At 44.7% G+C, this 27,926-nt stretch overlaps 1 protein-coding gene across 2 annotated transcripts in view; it reads right to left on the reverse strand.

Annotated features, from left to right (window-relative positions):
• Positions 1–27,926, reverse strand: part of sema4bb (sema domain, immunoglobulin domain (Ig), transmembrane domain (TM) and short cytoplasmic domain, (semaphorin) 4Bb) — a 98,763-nt gene that overhangs the window by 19,631 nt on the left and 51,206 nt on the right. For both annotated transcript variants that reach the window (XM_083759779.1, XM_083759778.1), the window contains exons 3-7: positions 14,258–14,418; positions 13,638–13,700; positions 11,765–11,863; positions 2,892–3,003; positions 718–834 (exon numbers count right to left, since the gene is read on the reverse strand). In XM_083759779.1, the coding sequence (XP_083615905.1) occupies positions 718–834; positions 2,892–3,003; positions 11,765–11,863; positions 13,638–13,700; positions 14,258–14,418 (552 nt within the window). The remainder of the gene's footprint in view (positions 1–717; positions 835–2,891; positions 3,004–11,764; positions 11,864–13,637; positions 13,701–14,257; positions 14,419–27,926) is intronic.

A 27,926-nucleotide genomic window follows, 5' to 3' on the forward strand; every position in this document is an offset into this window, starting at 1 on the left:
GATTCAGCATGAAGACTAAAGCCTTCTGAATAAATCTATTTGCAAGTGTATGCTTCCGCAAATTTCTCCGCCACCTAAAGAGGTGGCGGAGGATTTAGCGGAGTTACCGACGAACCAAAGTCAGCGTCAAGTTCACGGCCATTTCCATGAATTCCAAATTAATGTGGGAAATCCACGTAAATGCCTTTCCGCCAGCGTCACGGCAATATATCAGCGGAAACACGTTGAAGAATCAGGCCCATAGTACCTAAACATTGTACTTACTGTACTACAGTACTTGAGTAAATGTACTTAAGTGACTTTCCACCACTGCGAACGGGGCTGTTTTTGAAGTGCATGTGCTGCCACTGATAGGACCCAGAGCTCCCCGCCATCTAAAGCCAGGCTGTCTGCATGCATCACAGCACCAGCTGGCATCACTAATGATCACCACGAAATTGGAGCTTATCTGCGCTGTGGAGGAGACCCGTGGTTCCCAAACGTTTTCATACCAAGGACCCCCAAATTGATATATATTTAGCCTCGGACAACCCCATTTTCTTTTCTCCAAATGTGTTAAATGTTCAAAATTAGCTCTACAAAAGAATGTGACGCGTTGTAAGCTTGTACAGTAGATGTGTGGAGTACAGTAGATGGCGTGTGGAGCAGACAGGCACAGGAGGGGGAGAAACGAAGTGAAACGGGTCACAGAGTTCAGTGCAACAGGAGTATGTTCACCTTGCAGCCAGTTGAGAGAGTTCTCCGTCTTCAGGGCGGTGCTCTGGCCCAGGCTCTTATAAATGACCGGCTCGTTGCCCTGAAAGTTGCTGACCGTGCCGCTGTACAGCTCACCGTCTGCAGAGAAAACAATAACATGTACCAGAGAGTATATAACAGCCAGTGGTGAACGGTAACAAACAAAGCATATTTACTTGAAGACACCGTAGTAGTACAACGTGGGGAAGTAAATATACAAAACACACTCCAATATGATGTTTATTATGTCATTGAAATAGGATTTGGGTGCCCCCCATTTAGACCAGGAAACTGTACCTGTCAATTCCTGGCGTTTTTGCTATGTACAGTATATACTATATAGCAACATACATGTTTGTAATTTCTGAATATATATTTGAGTTTTTCTGAAACCGTTTGTCAGGATTTAGAAGGCTCTCAGGCTTTTACACTCGGCCTCAGGTCTAAATGGGTTATTAAATGGTAAAACGTTTTATTGTTCTCTGCAAACTACTGTTTCTGATATTGCTGCACGGTGTATCAGTCGGTAGAGCGGAGACTCTTAATAATCTCAGGGTCATGGGTTCGGCCCCGCGTTGGGCACAGTTCTTACAGGTATAAGACCACAATGGAAACCAGTCCCCAGGACCTTTTGTGTTTCACTGTACCTCTGTACTGTTTATAGTTTTGACTAATAAATGATTAAATGAAAACAAGTGACATAAATGAGCATGCACGCACACTAGTGCGCGCGCACACACAGACACACACACACACACACACACACACACACACACACACACACACACACACACACACACACACACACACACACACACACACACACACACACACACACACACACACACACACACACACACACACACACACACACACACACACACACACACACACACACACACACACACACGCGATCTTAAGCGAAGGCATAATAAACACGAGTTCTATTTAGGTCTCTCTGAAGTGCACTAAAGAGGAGTTAGTGAGTTTATGGGTTGAGTAAAGACCACCCTCATGCTGAGGTCTCACAGGGGTTTAACTTGCATCGTCCATCTTCAACTATTATCTCGCTCAGTGTTTGACAGCGGTGGGAGAAGTATTGAGATTTGAGTAAAAGTAATAGCAATACCACAATGCGATGCATTGTGAGCTTGCAGATCAGCTATCTTCGAATAGAAGACGTCTAAAATAGGGCTTAATTGGTTACTGTATTTTTTTGCAATAATAAACTACATCAACTGTAGTGGAGTAAAAATAAGTACAGTTACTTTCCACCACTGGCCAGTGGTCAGTGTTTGAGCCGTACGTGGACTGGTTTGTAAAGTAATCAGATGAGTTCAAACAGAGGCTGTACAGGAGCAGTTGTCCTAATGAGGACACATAGAGCTGAACATGGTCAACAAACCAAACATGAACTCCTCATTACGTGAACCCATGCTGGCCACATCAAAGACACATGGAAAGTAACATTGTTTCAATGCTCTTGTCTGGCCCCGTCCCGGCAGACAGCCACGAAGTTCAGCAGTAACACGACTAACTGCTGGATATGGTCAGGGGAAGCATTAAAGATGCACTTGTTTTAATGAATACAAGTTGTTGTGTCGTGCCATTCGTGCCCTAGGTCTCATGTGGTATTAAGGTACATACCTACTATGATGGCGGTGGATTTGTACTCTTAAGGTACTACATAGTACGTACCAACTATGATGGCGGTGGATTTGTATACTTAAGGTACTACATAGTAACATAGTACATATTACCAACTATGATGGCGGTAGATTTGTACTCTTAAGGTGAGAAAACTGGGTAGCAGTGGTCTCAAAAACATAAGGGAAACTTTGACAGAAAAAGACTTGCTCACCGTAAAAAGCAAAGGTTTCGGTCCTAAGACCTTCGTCAGTGCTATATAGCACTGACGAAGGTCTTAGGACCGAAACGTTTTCTTTTTAATTGCACTTTGAGCACAAAGCACTTTATGAGCATGATAAAATAAAATAAAATATATTTTCTTAAGTCTCAGTCTAAGGAGTTTTACTTCTATTTTCTATACGGTGAGAGAGTCTTTTTCTGTCAAAGTTACTCTTAAGGTACTACATAGTAAATACCAACTATGATGGCAGTGGATTTGTACTCTTAAGGTACTACATAGTACGTACCAACTATGATAGCGGTGGATTTGTACTCTGGGTTGAAGGGACAGCGGCTGCGTCCGTCCTCCATCAGCACCTCCCCCGTCTCATCTCTCTCCAGAGTGAACGTTGACGTGTTCTGCAAAAACGTACAGAGACCAAATCATCACCAATTAAATTGCAGTCAGAGGCGGTCAAATCCCTCCGCTACTGCGACAATATACTGTAACATTACTTAACAACCTGACTTTCACCACTTGAACCCTAGCTTTCCTATTCTGGGATGCAGACATTTGCTGTAGAACATGGAATGCATAGTAAGTGTTACAGTACCTAGAGAGAGTTTTCAGTGATTCGATTGTGAACCAGAAAGCACCATCCTGACAATAAGAATCAACCTGGGGACCACTGCTGTGGTTGGGTGGGCATATAGGCTAGTGGTGTTGTTTTGTTTTTGTTTTTGTTGGGTTTCATAGTCTGTGTAAAAGCCTAGTGGTGGACAGGCCAGGGACAGAGTCATGTCATTTTCTGGCTCCAACTTAGCACTGTACTTATTGTTCAGGTATGTCAGTGTGGGGGAAAAAAACTATAAACAACAAAAATCGAAGAGGTTTCTTTAGAAACCAAGGTTTTGTAAGTAGAGTGAGCGAAATACTTCACTCTATGGGATGTTTCCCTTTGCGGAGCAAAAGGGCAGAAACTTCATTCATGAACTCCCACAGCCATATGCTCCTAAAATATGGCCTGTGGGTTTAAGAGCGATGACGTAGATGCCCTGCTTCTCGAAGCATCTAGGCTGCCTCTACGTCACAGCGCGCTCATTCGAACACTTTTCCTTCTGCCGGGCCAAGACAGAAGGGTGTTTCGAGTGAAGTATTTCGCTCACTCTACTTACAAAACCTTGGTTTCTAAAGAAACCTCTTCGTTTTGTTAAGTATTCGTTCACAAAATACTTCACTCTATGGGACCTTATGAACTCCCGTGTCTTGAAATTAGTCAAGTGTGTTCAGGGCTATATAAGGTAACCTAATGAGGGCTGGGCAACCTCTGGTTGATAGCCCGGTCCCGGTGGAGAATGGTAGTAGCCTCGGGCTGATATACATTCTCAGTGTAGATGCTTCATGTAGGCCTGGTATATCCAGGGCATCTAGACTTATGTGATTACACATGGTTTAATGGCCTAATAGGTCCATTATGGTGCGGCAGCCCCCAACACTGCGTGCGCCACAGAGGGCGCTGCCACGTCTAGGTTATAGTATGTGGCAAATGTTGAGGGAGAGGACCAGCTCGCTGCGGTACAGACCTCTTGGATTGGGACACCCTTACAGAGTGCCCAGGATGCTGCCATGCCTCTTGTGGAGTGAGCCCTCAGCGCTTGTGGGGGCTCCACTCCCTGACTAGTATAAGCCAGGCGGATGGTCTGCACTATCCAATTGGAGATGCTGACCGTTGTGACAGGCTTTCCTTTGGTCCTGGTACCCCAGGATACGAATAGTTGATTCCCTATCCTGAAGGGGGCCGTCCTGTCCACGTATGCTCGTAAAGCTCTCACTGGACAGAGACAGTTTAACCTCCTGTCTTCGTTAGAAGCAAAAGGAGGGGGGTGGAAAGCCTGTAGGTCCACTGGAACGCACACGGAGAGAGCGTTCTTGGGGATGAAGGCTGGGTTGGGTTTGATAGTGACCTTGGTTGACCTGTCATCGAACCTCATGCACTCTGGCGAGGTCGAGAGGGCGTGTAGGTCGCTGACCCTTTTAGCAGTTGTCAAGGCAACTAGGAGGGCTACCTTCAGTGTCAGGTTCTTCAAACTAACTGTCGTCAGTGGTTCGAAGGGATCCTTGGTTAAGGCCTCCAGGACTAGGGTTAGATCCCAGGAGGGGACCAGGGATCTGTTGACCCTGTGTTCCCTTCGTACGCCCTTAACGAACTGCCTAACTAGAGGGTGTTTCCATACCGTCTCGTTTTCGAACCCCACATGGCAGACTGAGATTGCTGCCAAGTTGTTTTTGACCGAGGAGAGACCTAGTCCCCTGTCTAGGAACTCTTGTAGGAAGGTCAAAATGTCCACTACTGACGCTTGGTAGGGGACCACTTGGGTAGGCCGTGTTGAGCACCACTGCTCAAAGACGTGCCATGCCGTGTCATAGCGGGCCCTTGTTGATGGAGCCCTTGCCCTCTGAATTGTGGCTATGACATTCGGAGGGAGGCCTACGTCGGACAACATCACCCTCTCACGGGCCAAACCCATAGGTCTAGGTCCTGGGGGCGAGGGTGAAAAATCTCCCGACCTGCTTGAGTGAGGAGATCCACTCGTAGAGGGAGTTGCCACGGTTGGTCGTAGAGGAGGTGAGTTATCTCCGACCTCCAGACCCCCCAGGCTGGGGCTACTAGTAGCATTGTCAGACCCTGAGTCCTCACTCTGTCCAGAGTGGGGGGAATGAGGGTCAGTGGGGGAAATGCGTAGAGTAGGCCTTTGGGCCATCGGTGTGACAGGGCGTCTAGTCCCAGCGTCGATGGCCCCTCTATCGAGAAGAAGAGGGGGCACGTCGTGTTCCCTTCTGTGGCGAATAGGTCCGCTTCGGGTGTCCCGTACTTGCTCCAGATCTGTGTGACCACCTGTGGGTGTAGAGACCAGTCTGAGTAGCGGAGAGGTCCTCTGGACAACAGGTCTGCTCCTGTGTTCAGAATACCGGGGACGTGACATGCTGTGATGGACAGAAGCCGAGAGTCGCTCCATAGAATGAGCTCTCGAGCTAACTGATGAAGACGGGGGGACCTGAGACCGCCTTGTTTGTTTATGTAACACATCGTCGTTGTGTTGTCTGTTCTCACCAGCACGTGACAACCCTGTATGAGCGGTTCGAATTGCCTCAGAGCGAGGAAAACCGCCATCAGTTCCAAATAGTTGATGTGGGAGGAGCGTAGGTGCTCTGACCACACCCCCCTGGTTGTGGCACCCTCCAGCGTGGCTCCCCAGCCTGTCATGCTTGCGTCTGTGGTGACCACTTTCCTGATCAGAGGTCTCCCCATGGGGACTCCTTCTGAAAGGATCCGTCTGTTTATCCACCATTGTAGGGCTAGTATGCAGTGTGACGTCACTTCTACCCGTTGGTGGCGACGGTACATAGGTACACGCAGAGAGTTCATCCATAGCTGGAATGGTCTCATGTGTAGCCTGGCCAGGCGGATTAAATGGATTGAGGAAGCCATTAGCCCCGCCATCCTGAGACATATGTGGAAAGGAATCGAGCGTCCTTTCTTGAAAGACGTTGCCGATTGTATCATCGCGTCTAATCTCTCTCGACTCAGGCGAGCTCTGTAAGAGACTGAGTCTAGCGTTATACCGATGAAGTCTATTGACTGTGTCGGCGTTAACATGCTCTTCTCGTAATTGATTTGAAATCCAAGAGAGCGGAGGTGGCTGAGCACTGTGTGTGTGTGTGACAGCGCCTCTTGTTGAGAGTCTGCGGATAGGATCCAATCGTCTATGTATGTTGCTAGACGAAGACCCTGTTGTCGCAGTGGGGCTATCGCCGCTGCTGTACATTTCACAAAGACTCTCGGACTCAGGGACATTCCGAAGGGAAGTACCGTGTATTCGTATACTTTCCCCTCGAACCCGAAGCGCAGAAATTTTCTGTGCGGTGGGTATATTGGAACGTGAAAGTATGCGTCCTGTAAGTCTATTGACGTGAACCAGTCCCCTCTGCGGATTGATCGCAGTAGGACTGGTGGCGTCAACATTTTGAAGCGGAAGGTTTTCAGATAGCGGTTGAGAGCTCTGAGATCCAATATGGGTCGGAGCCCCCCCCCCCTTCTTTTTCACCAGGAAGTAACGGGAGTAAAACCCGTTCATTGCCTGGTTGTGAGAAACCTCCGTGATGGCACCTTTTTGCAGGAGGGATCTGATTTCCTCTTGTAAAATGCCTGCTTCCTGTCCCCTCGCTTGAGAGAATAAGATCCTCTCGAAGGTGGGCGGTTTCGACACGAACTGGAGCCTGTATCCGGTCGCTATAGTGCGCATGATCCATGATGATGCTCCGCACTCTCGCCACTTTGACAGATGACGTGACAGGGGGTTCCCCGTGTGTGGGGGGAAACCCGCCTGTATAGTGGTGTCTCTCTGTGGCCTGTGGGTACCTTGAGACGGTTTGCCTAGGGGAAAACTCACCTTGTGTGGAATGTCTCCCTCTAGTGGATTCTTCGGGTAGTGAAGAAATATTTTGGCGTGGTGGTCCCGGCCTGTAACAGCTTGTGCTGTTACAGTATGGGTTATCTCTCCCATGGCTGGGCTTGTGCCCTTCAGAGTTCGTTGTGTTGTTTTTTGTGTTTTTTTGTTTTTTTGACACTTTATTAAAGCAAAAACATTGACACTTTGTGAATTGCACATAACAACATTTTGGTACGTGTGTACACTGCTGCCCGTGGCAGTCTGCACACTCGTCCTCAAGCGCTTTGACGCCGGCTCGGAGGCGAGGTCCGTGACCACTGCCTCCGGCCTCGAACTCTGTGGGAGAAATCGGGGGGGTGAGGCTAGGACCCCCCTCTGGGACCTGCCATGCGGGTCACTTCCGCTTCCCAGCGCCTCGGCCCCTGGACGCTCCTCCTCTGGGCTTGTAGGGCGGGGGGGAGCGGCGACGGTCGGTGCGTGGACCCTGCGGTTGACGCTGTCTGTCTCCGGAGTAGTCCCTCGGGGGCCCGGGTGGGTCCTTGCTGGACGTCCTGGGCTTCCATGGGGCACGCTTGCCCCTGCCGCGGCCCGGTGGAGCCTTGGCAGCCAGTGGCTGAAGAGCCTTCATCGTCTTGGTGGAGGTCTCTGCCTGCTGGATGGAGACCGACATGTCTTCGAGAACCCCATGGAAGAGGCTCTCGTGTGATATGTCCCTCCCCACCATGTCCCTCTTCACAGAATCGGGGAGAGGGGCGAGGTTCACCCACCTCATCCGCTCCTGGAGGATGGAGGACACCAGAGCTGCTCCAGTGTGCTTGGTGACATCATATTGGAGCTGGGCCAGCTCGTGTACCAGGCGGCGCATCTCAGCCAGATTTTCTGGGGTGGATATGTTGCCCATTTTCAGCAGGAGAGCCTTCATGGATCCATGCAGGAGGCTTCCTGCGTTGAGTCCCCTGGCGACAAAGTTAGACCCTTCTTTGTCGGCCACACTGGAGAAGACTGGTTCTTTGTCCTGTGGGATCACAGTTGGGGCTTGGGGGTTAGCCAGGTACGAGGCCATGGCTCTGTCCATGGAGGGCATCTTGAGAAGGTTCAGCTTCTCCATGTCCTTCATTTCAGTGGCCGCCCTTTTGCCACGGCGGTGGATGGCCTCTACCTTGACTATAGGGTTGGTCCAGGCTTTGCTGAGCAAGGTCTCAAAGCCTGAGGCCTGAGGAATGGCCTGCTTCTTTGGTACAGGAGGGGGGACGTACTCATCGCTGCGTCCATCCCACTTCACCTTCTCGCTGGGGATCTCCTCCCAGGCGTGGTCACAGCGGATAGCAGCCCTTTTGTAGATCTCCATCAAGGTTGAATTATCCTTGGGGAGAGCAGCGCGAGGCTGAGGTGGGGGTGTTACCTGTCTGTCGACGGGGGGAGGAAATTCCTCTACCTCGTCGTCTTCACTGTCCTGGAAAGGGCGGCGAGTGTACTCGTCTGCCTCTGACGAGTCGTTCTGGTAGTTGCCCTCGTCTACGACTTCATAGCGCTCGCAGTCTCTCTCCTGGAAGGAGGGGAGTTCGTCGTAGTCGATTTCCCCCTCTTCAGCGTCAGCCCAGTCCTTAGTGGGGGCCTTGCTGCGTGGTGGAGAGGCTTCTAGGCGGGCTGCCATGGTAGTAGAGACCGCAGTGCGAAGACGAGGCTTTGCTATCGGTCTGGCGGAGCGCTCCTCCATGGTAGCCGGGATCTCGCGGCCGCGAGGCCCGGTTGCTGGTGTACTCACTTGACGAGGTATCAGAGGGCGAGAGCCGCTCTTAGGTCTAGCTCCGTCAGCTTCGTAGCGGGCTGCGGTGGCCCTGTCTGCCGCTGCCTGGGAGGAGACCGTAGCTGTAGCACGGCTACGAGGGGCCGGTATAGGCCGCTCTCGCTCTTGAGTGGAGCCTCTGGCTGTGCGAGGCGAAGCTGGGGTATAGTCCAACTTCTGCCTCGGTCCATAGTGCTCGTGCTCGTCGAGTGTGTACTTTTTGTAGAACTCATCGACGTGCCTCGAAGTCCATCCTTCTGCATTTTTCGCAACCAAATAGGTCGTCGAAATCGAGAAGGGCGTTGCGTGCATGATCCACGCCGAGGCAGTACAGACATACTTCGTGTCTGTCGGTGCCGGACATCTTGTTGCCGCATCCCGCCACAGTGCACCTCTTCTGTGGCTCGGGAGTGATGCCTCTTCGGCGGCGTCTAGCTGCGGCGGCGGTCTCTCTCACCGGGGAATACATGCTTGTAGCTCGTAGTTTTCCGTCGAGAGGGGGACCAGGAATTAGCTAACTTTGTGAAAGGGCTTCGTGGCCACGAACGTGAAGAAAGCTAATTTGCTACGGGCTTCCAGGCCGTGTAGCTTAGGTGAAAGCTAGACTAGCGAGAAACGGGCTTACCGGCCTCGTAAAACACCAGGTAGCTTATCGTATAGTCTCTAGGTGAAAAACTAGACTAGCGAAAACTGGCTTACAGGCCCCGTAAAACACCGGCTAGTTTAACGTTGAAGGTGCTATGCTAGCGCTAAGCTAGTGAGTAACAGGCTACGAGAGCGAGCTAGCTCGCTAGAAAAGATAGCACCTTGAACCTTCGTTGAGACTGAGGCTATGCTAACCGTAGCGGGCTTGTTAGCCCCGAGACGAGAAAGATAGCACAATAGAAGGTAGCGCCTTGCTAAGCTAACCGCTAAGCGGCGCTAGCTGTAAGCTAGTTGTTACCCTTCTACTTTTGGCGGTCTTTTCGAAATGTTCTGATAATAGAACTTACGAACCGTTTAGGAGCTTTGTTTCTGCAGAGTTTTTGCGAAAGATTCTGTCGGAAGAAAAGTCCAAGTATCAGGGAACCTCACGGTACTCGAGTTGCACTCTTGTCCGATTTATAAGGTATTAATTGCCCTAAACACTTGACTTAGTAACAGAAGTCTGTCCTTTCAGCTCGGCAGAAGAAAAGCGAATGAGCGCGCTGTGACGTAGAGGCAGCCTAGATGCTTCGAGAAGCAGGGCATCTACGTCATCGCTCTTAAACCCACAGGCCATATTTTAGGAGCATATGGCTGTGGGAGTTCATGAATGAAGTTTCTGCCCTTTTGCTCCGCAAAGGGAAACATCCCATAGAGTGAAGTATTTCGTGAACGAATACTTAACAAAACCAGAAATTCACAAGGAACTGTGTTTCACAGAGTCTGTCCTAATGAGACGATTCTCTTCTCCTGTAGTAAAGTACTTTTGGAACTGAAGAGCAAGCCTCCTGAAATGACCACTGATAAAGTATTTAATTCCCCTGTCCTCATATCACACAAATACCAACAGTTGGGGGAATGGCCCTATAGGCTAGTATAGACCACAGTCCCTGGGGGACCCCGGTCAACTACTGTAAATGTATAGGGTTTAAGTGATTATGGAGTTAAGACTTTGGCTTTAGTCTGTCTAGAAAATCTGTCATTTCGATCTAAATCATAATTTAAGAGGTTTAATTTTCAGCCCTTTGGCTGGCACCTCACAGGGACCGGTGTGCTGTGCACCATTTGCCTATATTGATTTTCAATCTTTTCATGATCATGGTTGTATTTTCCTCATTAAATTATTCTTTTACTCCCCTTTTAAAGTCATGTCTGGATGTTTATTGTTTAACCCTCTTGTCTTGTGTTTATTGTTGCAAGCTTGTCCATGAAGCCCTTTCAGGCGCCTTGTAAGGCACATGAAAACACTGCTTATTATTATTATTTAGCAATCCTCCATGTATACTGTAGCTGGTAGGAATGTCCAGAGAAGAGACAGACAGTCTTGTGTTCTGGAGTCCGTCAAACATGATAAGTGGGAACTAAGACAAACACCACCAAGCAACAAAACGAAGACACTGACCACCAGGGGTCCCAAATGGAACCCTAAGAATCTGTAACTCAGAGCGTACAAATGGGTCTGGGTCTATTTGGTTCTAGTATAGTTTAGTTACGGTAGGCGATTCTCAACCAGTAAATACCAGTATTTCTATTTTATTTTTTGAGCTCAGGGAGCCCCAATCTCCACTATAAAATATTCAGAGTTCATTTAACTGCACAACACTCTCAGAGTTACAGACCCAGAAGGGTCCATTTGGACCCCGGACGTGATATTGAGAAACAGTGAGCTAAGAAATGCCTGGAATCTCAGTTCAGGACCCAGAGTGCTGCCAGGCCTGTCTCCTTCCCAGTAGAGAGATATTATTCTTTGGACGTGACGTCATTAGGGAGAGAGCTTCATTCCCGGCATCTCTCTCCAAGTGCACTCGCCCTGCTATCACAGTGTCACTCCGTTTGGATGCTGGCTGCACTACCAACACTCCTAAAGGATGAGCTTCCATTAGACCAAACACACCCAGGATCTGCTGCTTTTCACTGAGAACAACACGGTATTCGGTCAGGCGAATATATAACACAGATTGCAGTCACACAGATCTGTGAGTTTGTTCTCACAATGTGTTGAATTACAATGCCTTGTGAGTCTATAGATGGGCTATTTTCACTATATACTTTTTTTTGTTTTTGTTTTTACTTTTCACCTATAATGGCATGCCCAAACTCGAGATGGATCATTACTAGATTATTTTACAAAAGTATTATTATTGTTCTAGGTTAAATAGACTAGTTTGATTTACTGTTGCATCCCCCAAGATAGGCCATGTTTTCGGGGGTTAATAGTTACAAGATCAAAAGATAAAAAGATGAAAAATATTGACTTACTATGTAGGCACAGATGGGGCTGAAAGCATAGGTTCCACACACATAAAGATGAGTGCTGTTTAACCGCAGAAGAATCTTGATGTAATTGAAGCAATCCGTCTGCAAAGAAAGCAAGTGAATGAGAGTTCTGTATGAGAAATTCGTCACAATAGAAGTGAAAGAAACTATTAGACATCTTGAGAGCTGTACTGTTCATCTTCTCCTCGAGATCAATGTCTCATGAAATACTGGTCTTTTTGACCAGTGGTTCTTTTTCAGGTCAAGGTCTCCGAAATGAATATGCATTTAGCTGTGGATCCCGAACTGAAAATATTGGTGCTATTAGGGAATAGGGACAAAGGATTTTATATATACCACACTTTGAGAACCACTGTTTTAGATCAATAAAGCCCAGGACATTCATTTCAGTAGTCTTTCTGGCAACAACTCTGAATGCTGCAGGGTCCTATGATCACTGACGCTATATTGGAAAGTGACCGCAGTATTAACTTTAAAATACATGAATAAATAAATGGTCTGTAACGTTATGGTGCCTGTGTCATTTAAGTGTTTACCCCATTTAGGCCTGACGTCGAAATAAAATAAAACGTTAAGAATATATACCTATTCAAAGATTTGTGCCCCATTTTTACGATTTAAAAAAAATAGCAGACCTACAAGTTCATATGAGCTTGTAGATCTGCTATTTTTGCTTGAAACACCAAAAGGGGTTCCCACCCAAAATGGGATAAGAGGTTTTTAGTTTCGTTTTTAATTGAAAGTTACACGGTATAACTTGTCCGGTCAAATATAAAGTGCTGCTGGGGAGAAGTTGGAGCATCACACGACAACAAATGCAGAGTGTCTTGTCTTTGTTGCACTGTGACTGTAAGTACAGTTAGCAGCTTTTGTTGCCTTTGGATACACCGCTGGCATAACAACAATGTAACAAATCAGTCAGGGGGAAGAAAGTCACTGTTGCGCAAACAAAAAGAAAAGTGCAATTCCCCTGGAAAGTATACACGCAATGAACCTGGTTTTCACTTGTTCAAAGGTTTGTCAACACAGAAGTATTAATGGGGAAATGCCAGTGGAATAGATCTGTCACAGGTCTTAGCCACTTAAGCCCTACACACTTCATTGCACAAGAAAGAGTTAGATTGGCTATGACATACTGTAGATTGGCCATGCGTTATAGCTGTCGGGCTGAAACTTCATATATCCATGTTTCAAATGTGAATGAATGCCCTACTTCCTCATGCCCAAGTGTCACACAAAAGTAGTGAAAATAGCAGATTTACAAGCTTACAACACGCTGCGATGCGAATTGTTGTTAGCTTAGATCAGCAATTTGCACACACTTGTTTTTATAATTAAAAAATTGAACAATTTCAGACATACAAGGTTTCGACCTGACGGTGATGATATAGACTACTCAAAATCAAATAGCATGAAGATGATATCAGTGATTGAATTTGGTAATTTCCTTTAACTCTGTAAATGAGGACGAATATTCCCAGAGAAGGGAACAGCTGCATCTAATAAAATGAATAATAAAGTGCAAGTAGTGACAATAGAGTCAGTGCTTGCTCATTGGCAAACCTAACTCTAACACACCCATTACATAAGTAGCTGGATCAGCCTAGCATGTTTTTCACTTTAGATGCATTTTCCACAAATCGCTGAAGACTTCCATGGGAAGACAGTCACAAATCGCACTCACTAACTCACTCATTCACCTCACCTCCCTCACTCAACTCACTCACTACCTTACCTCACCACCTCACCTCACTCACCTCACTCACCTCACCTCACCTCACCCACCTCACCTCACCTCACTACCCTCAACTCACTACCTCACCTCACTGATAATAAACATTACAGAATCTCCTACCTGTAGGTTCTTTCCTTTGAAGCTGCACTCCTCTCTCTTCCCAGCAGGAGTCCCCCATGTGAGCTGAAGATGAAAGAGTCAAACTCATTACAATTTACAATTTCGGCATTTAGGAGTCCAGAGCGACTTACATGTGCAGAGATCGGAATAAGCAGAGTAAGCATGAACTCTAGGTGATGCGCAACAAGGTAAATAATATAATAAGGTAAAGTTGAAGATTTGGCTTAGAGTGTACGGTTAGTATTAGTCGAGTAGGTAGCATGCAGTGGACAAGTGGTAACATACCACCAGGTTCTGTGACGTCCACATACAGTACTGTATTTATATACAGTCAATGTTTTAGGAGCTCAATAAAGAATCCCCGCGACCTCGCGCTTATTATATTAGCATTTCTGACAAGAGAAGTAACTAGCGGCCGCCCCGGAAATGACTGCTTATTACTGCCGGTTCAGCGGATCAGCTTTTGGGGTCTTCAAAATAAGACACTGTGGCTGAAAAGCTTGGCGTTGAAAAGGACTATGAATTAACTTAACCGTGGCAGTCAAAGTGTTTGAAGGTCTGCCGTTTCCGGGCGCGCGGCACCATCATACGAGAGAGCACAAGTGGAGCACGGCACTCACGTTCTTCTGCAGCTTGGTCTTGCTGATGTCAGACAGACTGAGGGCGAACAGTGCCTCCCGGGCGCCCACATACAGCATGTCGTCGTCCTGACTGAGCAGCAGAGACGTGTAGTTCAACACTCCTCTCACCGAGAACCTCTTCGCTGTCCTGTCCCTCGCATCTGCAACACAAACACATGGTGTTTAAAACCACACCACGTCACTTTTCCTTTGGTGAATACATTTTTATTCTGTCCAACCTGTATGGTAGAGTACGTTAATAGAATATACAGTAACTAACACAACTGTGGTGTTTGTATTAGGTCTTCTATTGAGACATTTAGACCCTGTGGTATGGTAGGAGTAGGACCACCACTGGTTAACAAGAGGTACTGCCGGAAGGTAAAAGAAAATAATGTTCTCCCCTGAGCAAGTAGGCAGTCTATCTTTTGGCTCAGTGGTAGTACATTCAGCACATGAGCAGGGAACCAGGGTTCCAATACCTGGTAGAAGGTTACAGTGCTGCTCTAATATTACATCAGAACAAGATGTTAAAGAACAGAATGGAAGTGGAACGGAACACTTGCTCCAAGCTACAAGTGTACACACACACACACACACACACACACACACACACACACACACACACACACACACACACACACACACACACACACACACACACACACACACACACACACACACACACACACACACACACACACACACACACACACACACACACACACACACACACACACACACACACGACTGTGGCTCAAGAGGTAGAGCAGGTCGTCCAATGATCCATGGGTCGGCGGTTCGAATCCCAGCTCCTCCTGTCTACATGTCGAAGTGTCCTTGGGCAAGACACTGAACCCCAAATTGCTCCCGATGTGCTGGTTGGTACCTTGCATGGCTTCCGCCGCAATCGGTGTATGAATGTGTGTGTGAATGGGTGAATGTAATGCACAATCTATGTAAAGCGCTTTGGATAAAGGCGCTATATGAATGCACCATTTACCATTTACACACGCACGCGCACACCCAGAAATAATAATGGCCAATATTATTGCATTATGCAAAGCAAATTATGTTGGTTCCCAAATTCTGATTTATTATAAAATGATTAACTATTTTTGCATTAACAAATGAAAAAAAGTATAACTTAAGGCTATAAGGTTATTGCCAGTCGAGTTATTACATTTTTTCCTGTAATTACATTAGTAGCTGCTACAAATCCAGATATGAAAATGTATTAAAATGTATATCCTTGTTGGCCAGAGTCCCCCAGGGGTCAATACAGGGCCATCTCCTTTGCAGAAAATATCTTATCTACAAGCTCAAAATGTGTCACTTGTGAGCTTGTAGCCTTGTAGAGTGGCTATTTTCACAGAATGTTCACCATTCAACCTTATTTATTTTATCATTATCATTATTATTATTGCAGATTAACAAGCTTGTAGATTGTCCATTGTTACAATTTGTCATATGAAGTAGTATAGAGGGTATGTGCGTGACATCATCATCATACCTGGAGTAATGCGGGAATGCCTACGGAGTGTCAAAAAACTACTTTCTGGCCTTGACAGCCCATATACATCCAAACAGAAAAGTCCTATCTGATTGCATTAAAGGACCACTTCACCACTTTTCAACCAATCTTCATATAATTGGTCCTCACTATTAGTGAGGACCAATTATATGAAGATTGGTTATTATATTATTATAACATTAGTGAGTCACTAATGTTCATGATAAAATGCAATAATTCTTTCTACTCTGTCTGTGTCTCATAGGAGGGCAGTGGGAAGTTCAGAAACCCGTCCACCAGTGACATCATCGATGGGGAATCCAAGCTAATAGAAACAGCAGGCTTCCTATTCCTGAAAAGTTGCAATGCGAAAATGGAAGCCATCGTTAATTATCGTATCGATAATACATATCTAAATATTGTTTAAAAAAAATCTTGTTTAAAAGAAATCTTCCTAATGATGATGTCACTGGTTTCTGAACTGCCCACATCCGCTGTTCTACGAGACACAGACTGAGCAGGAAAATATTGTGACATTTTATCATGAACATTAGTGAGGACCTATTATATGAAGATAACTTGAAAAGTGGTGAAGTGGTCCTTTAAACTACATTAAATTCACTTTGCCACTCGATGTGCCACGCACTTTATGCATGCGCATACGCTCTATATAAGGCTTAAGTTGTTAGTCTATTTAATGATTACAGTTTTAAGATTGTTGGTGCAGTATGAGTGACATAGGATAAAATTGTTGAATCAAGTCATGCCCCTGTATCTTGCACTGAGGCAGCCACTAGCTAGCATCATTTCCATGTCACCGAGCCATGTAAACACTTCCCTGTCCTGGCTGGTGCTACTGGCTATAAGTCAAACCCTTGCACCCGTCCTCTACTCCCAATCGCTTCAACAGCCCTGCTTGATGAGATGGGATTTATTATACATCTAGTTTTCCTATTAGCACTTTACATAGCTTTATAAATAATCCAGAAACCTGTCTACAGTGGCATCGGCATCCATCCATCCATGGTGAAGATGAACTGGAGTCCTGTGTTAATCACTTAAAGCCTGTACTTGGTTGACCGGAGTCCCTCAGGGCTCTATACTAGTGACTTTACATTACATATCTTTGCTGGAAATAGATGTTTTCCCCACTATTATGGAGGCTAGTGCAGACAAGTGATTGTTCATGCGGTCTTTCTAGTGGTGAGAGTAGGTCAGAGGTAAGAGTTAATCAAACTAATCAAAAATTATCAATACAAATATCAAGCCCTAATTGACTATTTTAGGCGAAAAGTTTCAAAACATTTAAAGAAATTCAGAAATGGTGAACTTCGATCTGCAAGCTAACAGAGCTTTTTACAGTTCTTGCACAAATTTGTTGTGTGATAAAGTATACAATAATGCTTAGTTTGTTGATTTACTGATACAACAAAAATTGCAGCACTACATCGAATTGAGGTCTACATGCTGACTAGAGATGAAAAGAAGCTAAAAACTGCAGCCACTGACAGTTTGTGTACACACACACACACACACACACCACTATGCCCATTGCATTTTTGTACATCTCTGTAAATGTTTATCTACTCGCTGCTATTCCAAACATATTAAAACACAGTGAGTCTACGTGCTTACCAATCTACATGCCATGGGACACACACTCCATTCGCTGTCCAAATAACATTCCTGGCTTGTACAGTATCTGTGGTCGTAAACACCAATATTGGCTTACTTTACTGTCTGTCAGTGGTGGAAGAAGTTCGTATTAAAGTATTTATTTAATTAATAAAAAAGGAGTAATGCTAAAATGCAGAAATACATGGTATAACGTTGCTGTCGGGCAGAAGCCTCTTGTATCCATATTCTAACTTTGTGTTTTTTTCGTAAATGTTCTTGATCATACGGCATAAAAGCATCAAAAGTAGCAGATCCACGAATTTGAATCGTGAAAAATAATATTGTTTGACTTTGACATATGAAAGACGATAAGTAAAAGTCCTGCATTCACAATTTTACTTGAGTAACAGCTTGAGGAACGGAATATAACATGGCACCACTTCTCCATTGAAAAGTCATTATGCAAAATGGCCTATTTCAAAAGTCAAGTTGTCAAAATCTTAAATATTGAGCCAAAGTATAACACCGGGATGAATTGGTGAAGGTATGTTTTGTAATAATAATCAAAATCTGCCTAAGGAGTACCTAAGGTTTTCATATAATTGAAGTAACAGTCAAGTAAAAGTAAATGTGTCTACTGCCCCGGGTCACCAAATTGAATTCAAATTCCAAGACGTGATTGTAAAGAGACGATAGGTTTACCATGGGCGCTCCAGGTGGTGGATTGGATCGTAATATAAATGGAGCCAATAAAGAGCAGTAAATGTTTACAACTCAGGACTTAAACTCTTCAACATGCTCACAAACAAATCGTTGCTGTCAGGTGGAAACCTTGTATGTCCAAAACCGTTCCAGAAAATAAATCACAACGTGTTCGGCTATTTTCACTACTTTCGCACAACACTCTTGTTCATCGATGAAGTTGGGCGTTCATTTTTTATGAAGACATTTTAAAACATAAAAAGTTGAAATATGGAGATACGAGGTTTGCCCAACAGCAACGAAACGCTTCATGGAACACTAGAGGTACTTAGGCTGATGTTATCTTCCTCTTATAGGAGGCCAGGACAGCTGCACTGCAGTACACAACACTATCTAGTCCAAAATCACATCGTAGGACTGCAGTGGTGTTAAGTAACTGAGTACATCTACTCAACTACAGCAGTGGCTCCGAAACTTGTTCATGTCAAGGACCCCCAAACTATGTATTTCGCCGCGGACACCCACCTGAAAAGGTTTTGTGCCAGGGACCCCCCAGAAAAGATTTTTTTTGTTGTGTATGATATTTTAAATCTGCCATTTTTGAATAGCCAACATGAAAATGGAGACGGTCGTTAAAATGGGACCTCCTGGACCAAACTTTGAGAACTATTGAACCACTGTACTTAAGTAAAATGTCCAAGTACTTTTACTTTTTGCAATTAAAGTTTCTTGATAATACACAGCAGCAAGATTTATGACAGGAGAAGGATTGGAATACGACCACCTTAAGGACTAATACTTTGAATCAATGTCTTTAAGTTTGATGTATTTATAAGAAAGATTTGGAAGGCAAGGCTTTTACTGGGAACTACACTGTGGAATTGATACTTTTACTTAAGTCCAACATCTGAGTACTTCTTTCACCAGTAGTTTAAGACTGTTTCATCTCTCTCTTGCCCTCGGTGTGTGTGTGTGTGTGTGTGTGTGTGTGTGTGTGTGTGTGTGTGTGTGTGTGTGTGTGTGTGTACAGTATGTGTATGTGTATGTGTATGTGTGTGTGTGAGGGTGTGTGTGTGTGTGTGTGTGTGTGTGTGTGTGTGTGTGTGTGTGTGTGTGAAAAATCGTTGTGACATCTGGAGGCCATGAAGACGAGGTCTGTCATTAAAATCACAGGCCGAGGAGAGACTGGATACAAAACTTCCTATTGTCATTCTGAGGTCATCATAGAAAAAACAAACTGAGAAGGAGAGAGAGAGAGAGAGAGAGAGAGAGAGAGAGAGAGAGAGAGAGAGAGAGAGAGAGAACGTTTTTCCTGTATGGAGGGTGAAATGTCAGTGCGATTTCGTTTTGAGGCAAATTATGTCTGCTAAAATCACCTTAAATGCTGTGGAGAGGTTCAGGTTTAATTCAGCTTATAAAGAGAGCTACACTTTGTCCCAGCGGAGGTTGTCATTGGCAGACAAAAGCTCTCTGTCTGTGCTCTCAACAGGACTGTCAACACACATCCCCCCTGGGGGACTTCACTATAAACCACGGCTACTCAAAGTGGGGTCCTTGAGGGGAGGGACACACACACACACACACACACACACACACACACACACACTGTGAGCTTGTAGATCTGCTATTTTCAAAAGATTTCAAAAAAATGTGAAAAATGTGATGCTATATATAAACATTGTGTGGTTGTCCATGGCCAAACTATAAAACAAAATGAGCATAACTCAGGCCACATTTTGTAGATACACTATTTACCGCACATTCAATCCTTCTGGCACGTTTAATGAAATGTACAGTACATGATATGAAAAGGTTTAAGAAACACTGTTCGAGGGCAACTAGCAGCATTTTCAAAATGAGTGTGTGTGCGCGCACGCGCATGTTTTTTCTGCGCATAATGCTGGGCTTCTAATTGGAGCTGCAGCAATTATAGTCCAGGCCTGAGATCTATTCATCAACTCCTCATTTCATCTGCTGCTGTCCCCCAAGCTGAGGCTAAAGTCAAGCCAAGCCACAGCTAAAACAAAGTCAAGCTGCGGCTAAAAGCCTCCTATATCACACCTATCAATTCAATATGGCAACTTCACAACCATTTTATAATGTTTCTTGTTGTTTATTTATGTAAGTTTAATGTTTTATTGCTATTATGTTGCTTTGTTTTAACTTCATGGCTTCCTATTCCTATTTTGTATTGTAGCACTATTGAAAGGTAAACTTAAGGTAAAGTAAAGTGAACCTACTTACCGATGTTAAAGGGGTATTTCACTTCATTTTTGTGATTAGTATTTTATTGGATTTTCGTATTTCCACAATACAGTAACAACAAAAAAGGAACAGTTCAATACAAATAGACAGTAACAACCAAAAAAGAGCAGTTCTATGTAACAACTCATTATAATCAAAGTGGTGCAATAAAAATAAACAGAATGGAAAAAGGGAGCGAGAGGGAGGGAGGCTGTGTTATACACGATGAAGACATGTGAGCAGGCAAGGATCTACCGTAAGGGGGGGACAGTAGTCTGTCATTACGAAGTATTATCACAAGTAAGACGCGCAAACGCGGGAAGCGAACGCAGCTCGTGTGTGTGTGGTTGTGTGTGTGTGTGCTACAGCTGCGCCCTCTGGTGGCGGGCGGGTGGTGTAACAGCGTGACACACACACACACACACACACACACACAGACATTCAGCCCTTGCTGTCATAGTAAGTGGCTCACTGCGTTCGCAATAAAGAAGGAATCTATCCCACTTCAGGTGGAACTGATCTATTCTACCTTTCATAGAGAAGTATACTCTTACGTCTACTCTGGCATTTGTGTGCACCCAAGACAGTATAGAGATATTTGATATTAATTTGATCAGACAGACAGGCCATAAGTCAGTAATATTGTCCTAATGAATTGGGACACCTTCATTTTTGATTACCGGTAGTTAATTCCCACTTACAGGACTCCCTGATACAATTACATTACAGATCAGTCACCAGAGCCAAGGATGGGTGTTTTCAATAAATCTAATATGGTTTGAATTTGACTGGGCTTGTAGGAGGGGGGTGTGTCTGATAAAATTGATCTAAATAATTTAATTAAGCAACTTAAACATTGGGGTGCACACAAAAGCCAGGGTAGACATTAAAATAACCCCAGAAGTGTTTTAAAGTGATTAAATGAAATACCCATCGCACACGCACACACGCACACGCACACACACACACACACACACACACACACACACACACACACACACACACACACACACACACACACACACACACACACACACACACACACACACACACACACACACACACACACACACACACACACACACACACACACACACACACACACACACACACACACACACACACACACACGATTTACAACAAAATGTCCTTGAACCTTTTCTGGGAGCTGATCTAGGTGACAGTGTTTTGCCCTGGAATCCATCCATAGTCCATTTGTTATGTACATGCACAGAAAACACATCCATGGCCCACTTTAGATCCCAAACTGTGGTTTATATGAAACACAATTCAGACAAAAACAAACAAAACACTGCAATGCTTTGAGGAAAAACCTGACAACTGCACCACCTTCTAAACTTTGCACATTGTAAAACAAGGAGTGGTACCACAACTCTGAGAAACATTTGTACATTCTCAAATACTTTGCAGTACAATGTGTGTATCGGGTAGCGAAAACAGACAATCCATCTACACGCTATACAAATGTGTCGTGATAAGTCTCATTTGTGAGCTTGTATACCTGCAATTTCGCTTAATGGAGAGAGAGGGGCAGTCTGATATCAGAAGGTCACCGGTTCCTGGCCCCCGTCTACGTCTCAGAGTGTCCCTGAGCAAGACACTGAAGGAGCTGAAACTCCATTTTCCCTGTGGGGTTAACTAAGGTCTGTACATTATAACTATAACATTCATGTTATAGTTGCATTAACAATGGAGTAAAGTCAACGGCAAATGATACCCACTCAGCAACCAATTAGAGGGATTTAAAAGATGCTGTTCAGGTGGTTCTCTGTGACACCAACACAGCTGAGGTTGTAAAACAAAGCAACTAGGAAATAAGAAACATGAGACCAGCCGCACGTTGAGCGCAAAGCATTTTGTTGAGACGTTTTGGGAAATCAGGCAAAGCCCTGAACACGTGCAAATCGTCTCTCTCTCCCCCATGAAAAAGGTTTTAGAACGATGCAGAGCGATTGGCACAGAATAATATCGCTGCTGTCAGTCAGAAACCTCCCATCTCCATATTTAAACTTTGTGTTTTTTCGTAAAGCATCAAAAGTAGCTTGAAACGTGGAGCGAAAAGTAACATCTGAGGTTTCCAACCGACAGAGACGATATGTTAACAAACTTATGCATGTTAAATAAATGACTCAGAATACTGCTGAGACTGCCGAAGTGGCATTAATCAGAGTCATCCTGAAGTGCCGCCACTGTGATGTGCACGTAGCGTACTGTGACGTGCACGTGCATACACACCACAGTATGTATGAGCGAGACATCATTAGAGCAGTGCTTCTCAAAGTGGGGTTCGGGGACTTCCACGGGTCGTTGAGGGGGTTCCAGGAGGTCCCCAGCAAAATGTGTTAAAGTAAAGGACCTATAACATAAAATTCAACTTTTTCAATTTATTTTGTGTTTTTGGGGCTCCCATGTGTGTTTTCTATCCCCACAAATAACCAATTTTGAACAAGCAGGCCTTCATGTCATATGGGTGTTTTAATGGAAATTGCTCTCAGAAACAGCTCGACTGATTTTGGCCTCATCGTGATGTCATCAATGTCACCCTACTTTGTATAATTCCTCCTCTTCTTCAGTCTTCAGTTGCAAATTTGCATTTCCACTTTGTTTACAATGTCCACCATAGTTGATTTTCCAAGCTGGCATGGAATGGAAACAAGCCTGGTTTTATCTAGCATGAGTATTATAATGACTCAAATATTAAATAATCTGCATATCAGCACCCTCTCCACCTCAGGACAGTGTGGTACTGCAGCTAAAACTGCTTTCAAAGTCCAGAAAGAATTGACAAGGCCTTGTTATATCAGAGTGGTGATTGAGGCTCAAACCATTAGAAATAACTTTGAGGGACATAGACAATATGATTATTAAATATTAAAAGCAGTTTTTAAATGCATGTTATTTGCGCTTTAATATAGCATTAAAATAAGTTTAACGACTTTAACTATACGTCCCTGTGCCAGGTCACCCAGGTGTCCCTAATGCCACAAAATATTTTCAGATGAGGGTCAGTGGCCAAATACATTCATTAACTTTGTGGATCCTTGACATGAATGAGTTTGAAAACCAACAAGGGTGCCAACTTACACACACGCCAACATGCATGCCAGTCTAGTTTGGCAGTCGAAGAGTGAGCCAGGGAGGGAGGGAGGGCTGAGAGTGTGTACCGGCCTCCCAGGCTTTAAAAGGCCCCAGATTAACTGAATGCAGGACAAGCCAAGTCACAAGACATGGGGGCACTCGGGACAGAGAGGAGTGTAGCGCCCAGGATTACATTAGAGAATTCACACTGGGTGAAGAATTGGGTTACAAAAATCGTGGGATAAAAAAGGGGACAGAGAGGAGAGGAGACATTGCATAGGCAGCACAGCTGATATTAATTTCAAATCACTAAATCATACAAACACAAGAACATCATTGATCCAAACTCTCTGTAGCTCTGTCCAGTACAAGCATACACACACACCAAACAACACACACACAGACACGCTCCAAGGCTCACAGTTTCACATGCAAGGTCACTTTTACATTTTATACTATAAAGGTTTAACAAAATGGTATACTCTGTCATACAATAACTCAGACTTAACCACATGAACCCTAGTCTCCATATTCTGGGGCAAACATTTAGTAAAAATATCCCAACTACAAGGTGACCTTGTAGAATAGCTTTTTCCAGTGGAGGGATTTGGTGTAGAGGAAAAATAAATGAGCCATCAACAAACGCCTAGGGCTTTTTACATTCACTTAACAAAGCAGGCTTCATTTATACAGCCATATAGTTACTATGAAAACCTGCAAAACCTGTCCGTCGATCCGTCACACCTCCATATATGGTTGTCAGTCCGTCACACCACATGACACGCTATATGGCTGTCTCCATAATTATATGAAGATCATGACACTGACCTCATCAAACCCTGGATAGCCATACATTGATTGGCTGATGATATCACGTAACTATGTATGTTTATGTAAAAACGGTGGTTCAGAGGGACAACACCGACATATGGATGACGTAACCAATTTGAGTTTCAAACAAAGGAAACTTAAAATATTTAGAACCCATTGTAGTGGTGAGAGATAAGTTGGCAGCCCGACAGAGTGGATTTCTCGGCTGCATGGCAGCCGGCGAAAACTAGAGTTTTTAAGGCCTGACCGTGATATTGAGTATTAACAAGAGCTTGTGACTAAATAATACCTACACTGGAACAAAGATAAGTTTTTACATTTCCTGAATAGTAACGGTTATGAGCATACAAGGTCTCTGTTCCGACAGCGACAATATGTATAGCCTGATGGAGCTGCGTGTGTGTGTGTGTGTGTGTGCATGTGACAGCTGCACCTTGCAGATAAGAAGCGATGATGATTGACAGTCTATATGTCAGTGTTTGCTGTGTTGGGATTATGCAGCAGAGAGGAGTTAATGATGACACACGTACACAACCTGACACACACACACACACACACACACACACACACACACACACACACACACACACACACACACACACACACACACACACACACACACACACACACACACACACACACACTTGTACTTTACAGTATATCCCCTTGGGGTTTTCACAAGCAATTTGTACCATTTGTGTGTGTGCCATTTTTCACCTTACAGAATAAGAAAACGCTCGCACACCGAGTGCTCCAATGAAACAGCTGCTTCATTTGCACCACAAATCGAATTTTCACCTTACCCCGGCCTAAACCCTATAGATGCCTAATCCTAACCCCAACATGAATATTTCACTACATATGTACGTAAATCCTGTTTTTGACTGACACACACACACACACACACACACACACACACTGAGTGTCTCCTAAAAGCCTTCATTGTACTGTATCCAGTATGTGATGTACTTACCTCATGTTTTGAATAGTGTGTGTGTGTGCACGCGAGTGCGCGCGCGCACGGCAGACACTCAGAGCGACCCATGGCACTATGAGCAGAGACAGCCGTGCTGTGCTGGTCTGTAATTATCAGCTCTTACAGTGACATCCCAGCATGCACTTGGGTTGGCGGCGCCCGCCCACCCGTTCAGTGCACTAAACTAGAGTGCTTCTGTCTGTCCGTCGGTCACCCTCCAAACATTAAACTTTAGATTATTATTTTTTGAAAAATTAACTATGATGGTGGAAAGAAACTGGAATATAGCTTATTCTTTTTAAAACTATCTGATTCTACAAGAAAAGACTAATCGATGTAGTTAAAACAAACTATTGTGGATTTATTGACATTGGTGGTACAGTAGCCGAATGAGGATGGCTCAGGGAATTCCCCTCAATAGTTCTAAATCCGGCTGAGTGTTTATTTTATTCAGTTGGATATCTAGATCACTCAACCACACATCACGCCAGGACTGGCTGGATCACATGGTGCTGCCAGGTGGACTTAACCTAAGGGGTGTGTGTGTGTGTGTGTGTGTGTGTGTACACACGTGCATGTGTTTGTCCACACAACCATGTCTAAATCCACTCCTTTTACACAGGGCTTGCACAGGGATTTTCTGATGGCTGGAATCATGCTGAACCACCTGGCAATGCCCCATCATTTACTCTTGTGCGCACGCTTGCTTTATGGTCAAAAGTTACTTTTAGAGATTTACAATTAGGAAAATATTCAGGTTGTTGATAGGGTTAGCATTACACATTTAGCGGTTAGGTTTAGGGGCTGAGGTTCAAGTTATGTCTGAATTACACTTAAATACACGCCGGTAGATGTTCAAGTTTTCGACGCAGCATGAGCTTGTAGGTCTGCTATTTTTTGCCAGGGATATAAATGGCAAAGACAAACGGTAAAAAGTCAAAAAAACAATTCTACTATAGGCCTACAGTACAGTATGCTCACATTGGATTCGATTCAAAGTCTACAAAGTAGGGTTGGGTGACGATACAAATACATCGTCAATCGCGAATATACGAATCCAATCGCCGAATATTTTTATTAGGCGATTTCTCGGGACGATTTAGCCCAATTAACCTGTAAAGTGTGAGCAACATGTGAATCAATTTGGCCCAGCAAAGTAGTAACAGCGGCCGGGTGGAAATCACCTCCTCCGTTATAATGTATGCTCCCACAGTCCCCGCACTCAGCAGCATCGGGCACCGGGGCACGGCACTTACGGCAGCCGCCAGCCAAAGTAAAGGCTGGGAGCCTGGGAGCTGAGGAAGGCTGTAGACTACATGTTGTTTAAGCTCCGGAGTCCAGACCCATGCAGTTTAATAATATACAACAGAATGCACACTGCTGTCTCGTGTCTCATCACAATCCCAATGCCTCACCCGTGAAGTCGGGGGGGGGGAAATAAAAAACTGTCTACTAGTATTAGTGTATACTATAGGCTCGGGGATCATAATAGCGCTTAGCTTAGCATTATGTTAGCGTGTAGCCCCTACTGGTGCTGCAACCCACTGATTGAACTTCATATCCGCCTGTAATCTAAGTTATTTTTATTGACAACGTGAACGAACACCGACACCAGCGCTGCAACAATAGACAGATCTACAAGCTCTCAACGCGTAGCGAACGGCACTGCAAAAACAGGCAGGACGCGATGCCTTGAGAGCTTGTAGATCAGCAGCTTGTGGGCTCCGCTGCTCCGCTCCGAGCGAGCCTCCGACTGACCGGTGCGGGGAGGCAAGGGAGCAAGTTACCCTGGCTGCGCAGCTGATCTACAAGCTCTCAACGCCTAGCGAACGGAGCTGCAAAAACAGGCAGGACGCGGCGCCTTGAGAGCTTGTAGATCTGGCTTTTTTGCGACCTGTTCTCACTTTACTTTCATGACACGAATACATCGTTAATCGGCGAATATTTGTCAGACGATGGGCGGTTGAAAAAAATTGGCATATCGCCCAACCTTACTACAAAGCATACAAACACTGTTCTTTCACCCTCGAGTGTGTGTGTGTGTGTGTGTGTGTGTTTGTGTGTGTGTGCCTGCCTCTAGACAGGTTCAAAAGGGAACAGGGGTTATCCGTGCTTTACTGTGAACTCAAGTCAGCACAAAGATAAGCGTGAGGAGGATAAATAAGGACTGGAGCATGATAATGACACAGGTCTGGCAGGGTTCCTAGTTCCAACACTGTTTAGTCAGTCTTTTGAAAATAATTGAATTTTAGTCATATTTTAGTAATCTGAAATGTTTTGGTGTCTAAACTAAATGTCATAAGATCGACTACAATGTATGTTGGCAGGTCTTGAAATATCTACAAGCTCACAATGTTGACCGATAGCAATACTTAAAATGTACTCTCTCAAAATAGGTCATATTTAATCATTTTATTATAGTCAAATACCGTTTACAAATAGCTCTATTTCCACGTTTTTGAAAATGTTTGAAAATGTATCAACATTAAAACATTATGACGATCATGATTACGCAATGCGAATCATCCGATTAACTAAAATACTTATTACTACCGGTACTTAGTATATTGTAAAATTATTGCCCCATGCCGAAAATGGATCTACAGGCTCGATTTGCAATTATCTATTTTTGGCTATTTCCTGAACTTAGGTGGTCATCATACTGTATCTGAATGGGTACTGGGTTG

Source organism: Protomyctophum parallelum, assembly GCF_964188405.1.
Source record: "Protomyctophum parallelum genome assembly, chromosome: 2".
Taxonomy (NCBI): domain Eukaryota; kingdom Metazoa; phylum Chordata; class Actinopteri; order Myctophiformes; family Myctophidae; genus Protomyctophum; species Protomyctophum parallelum.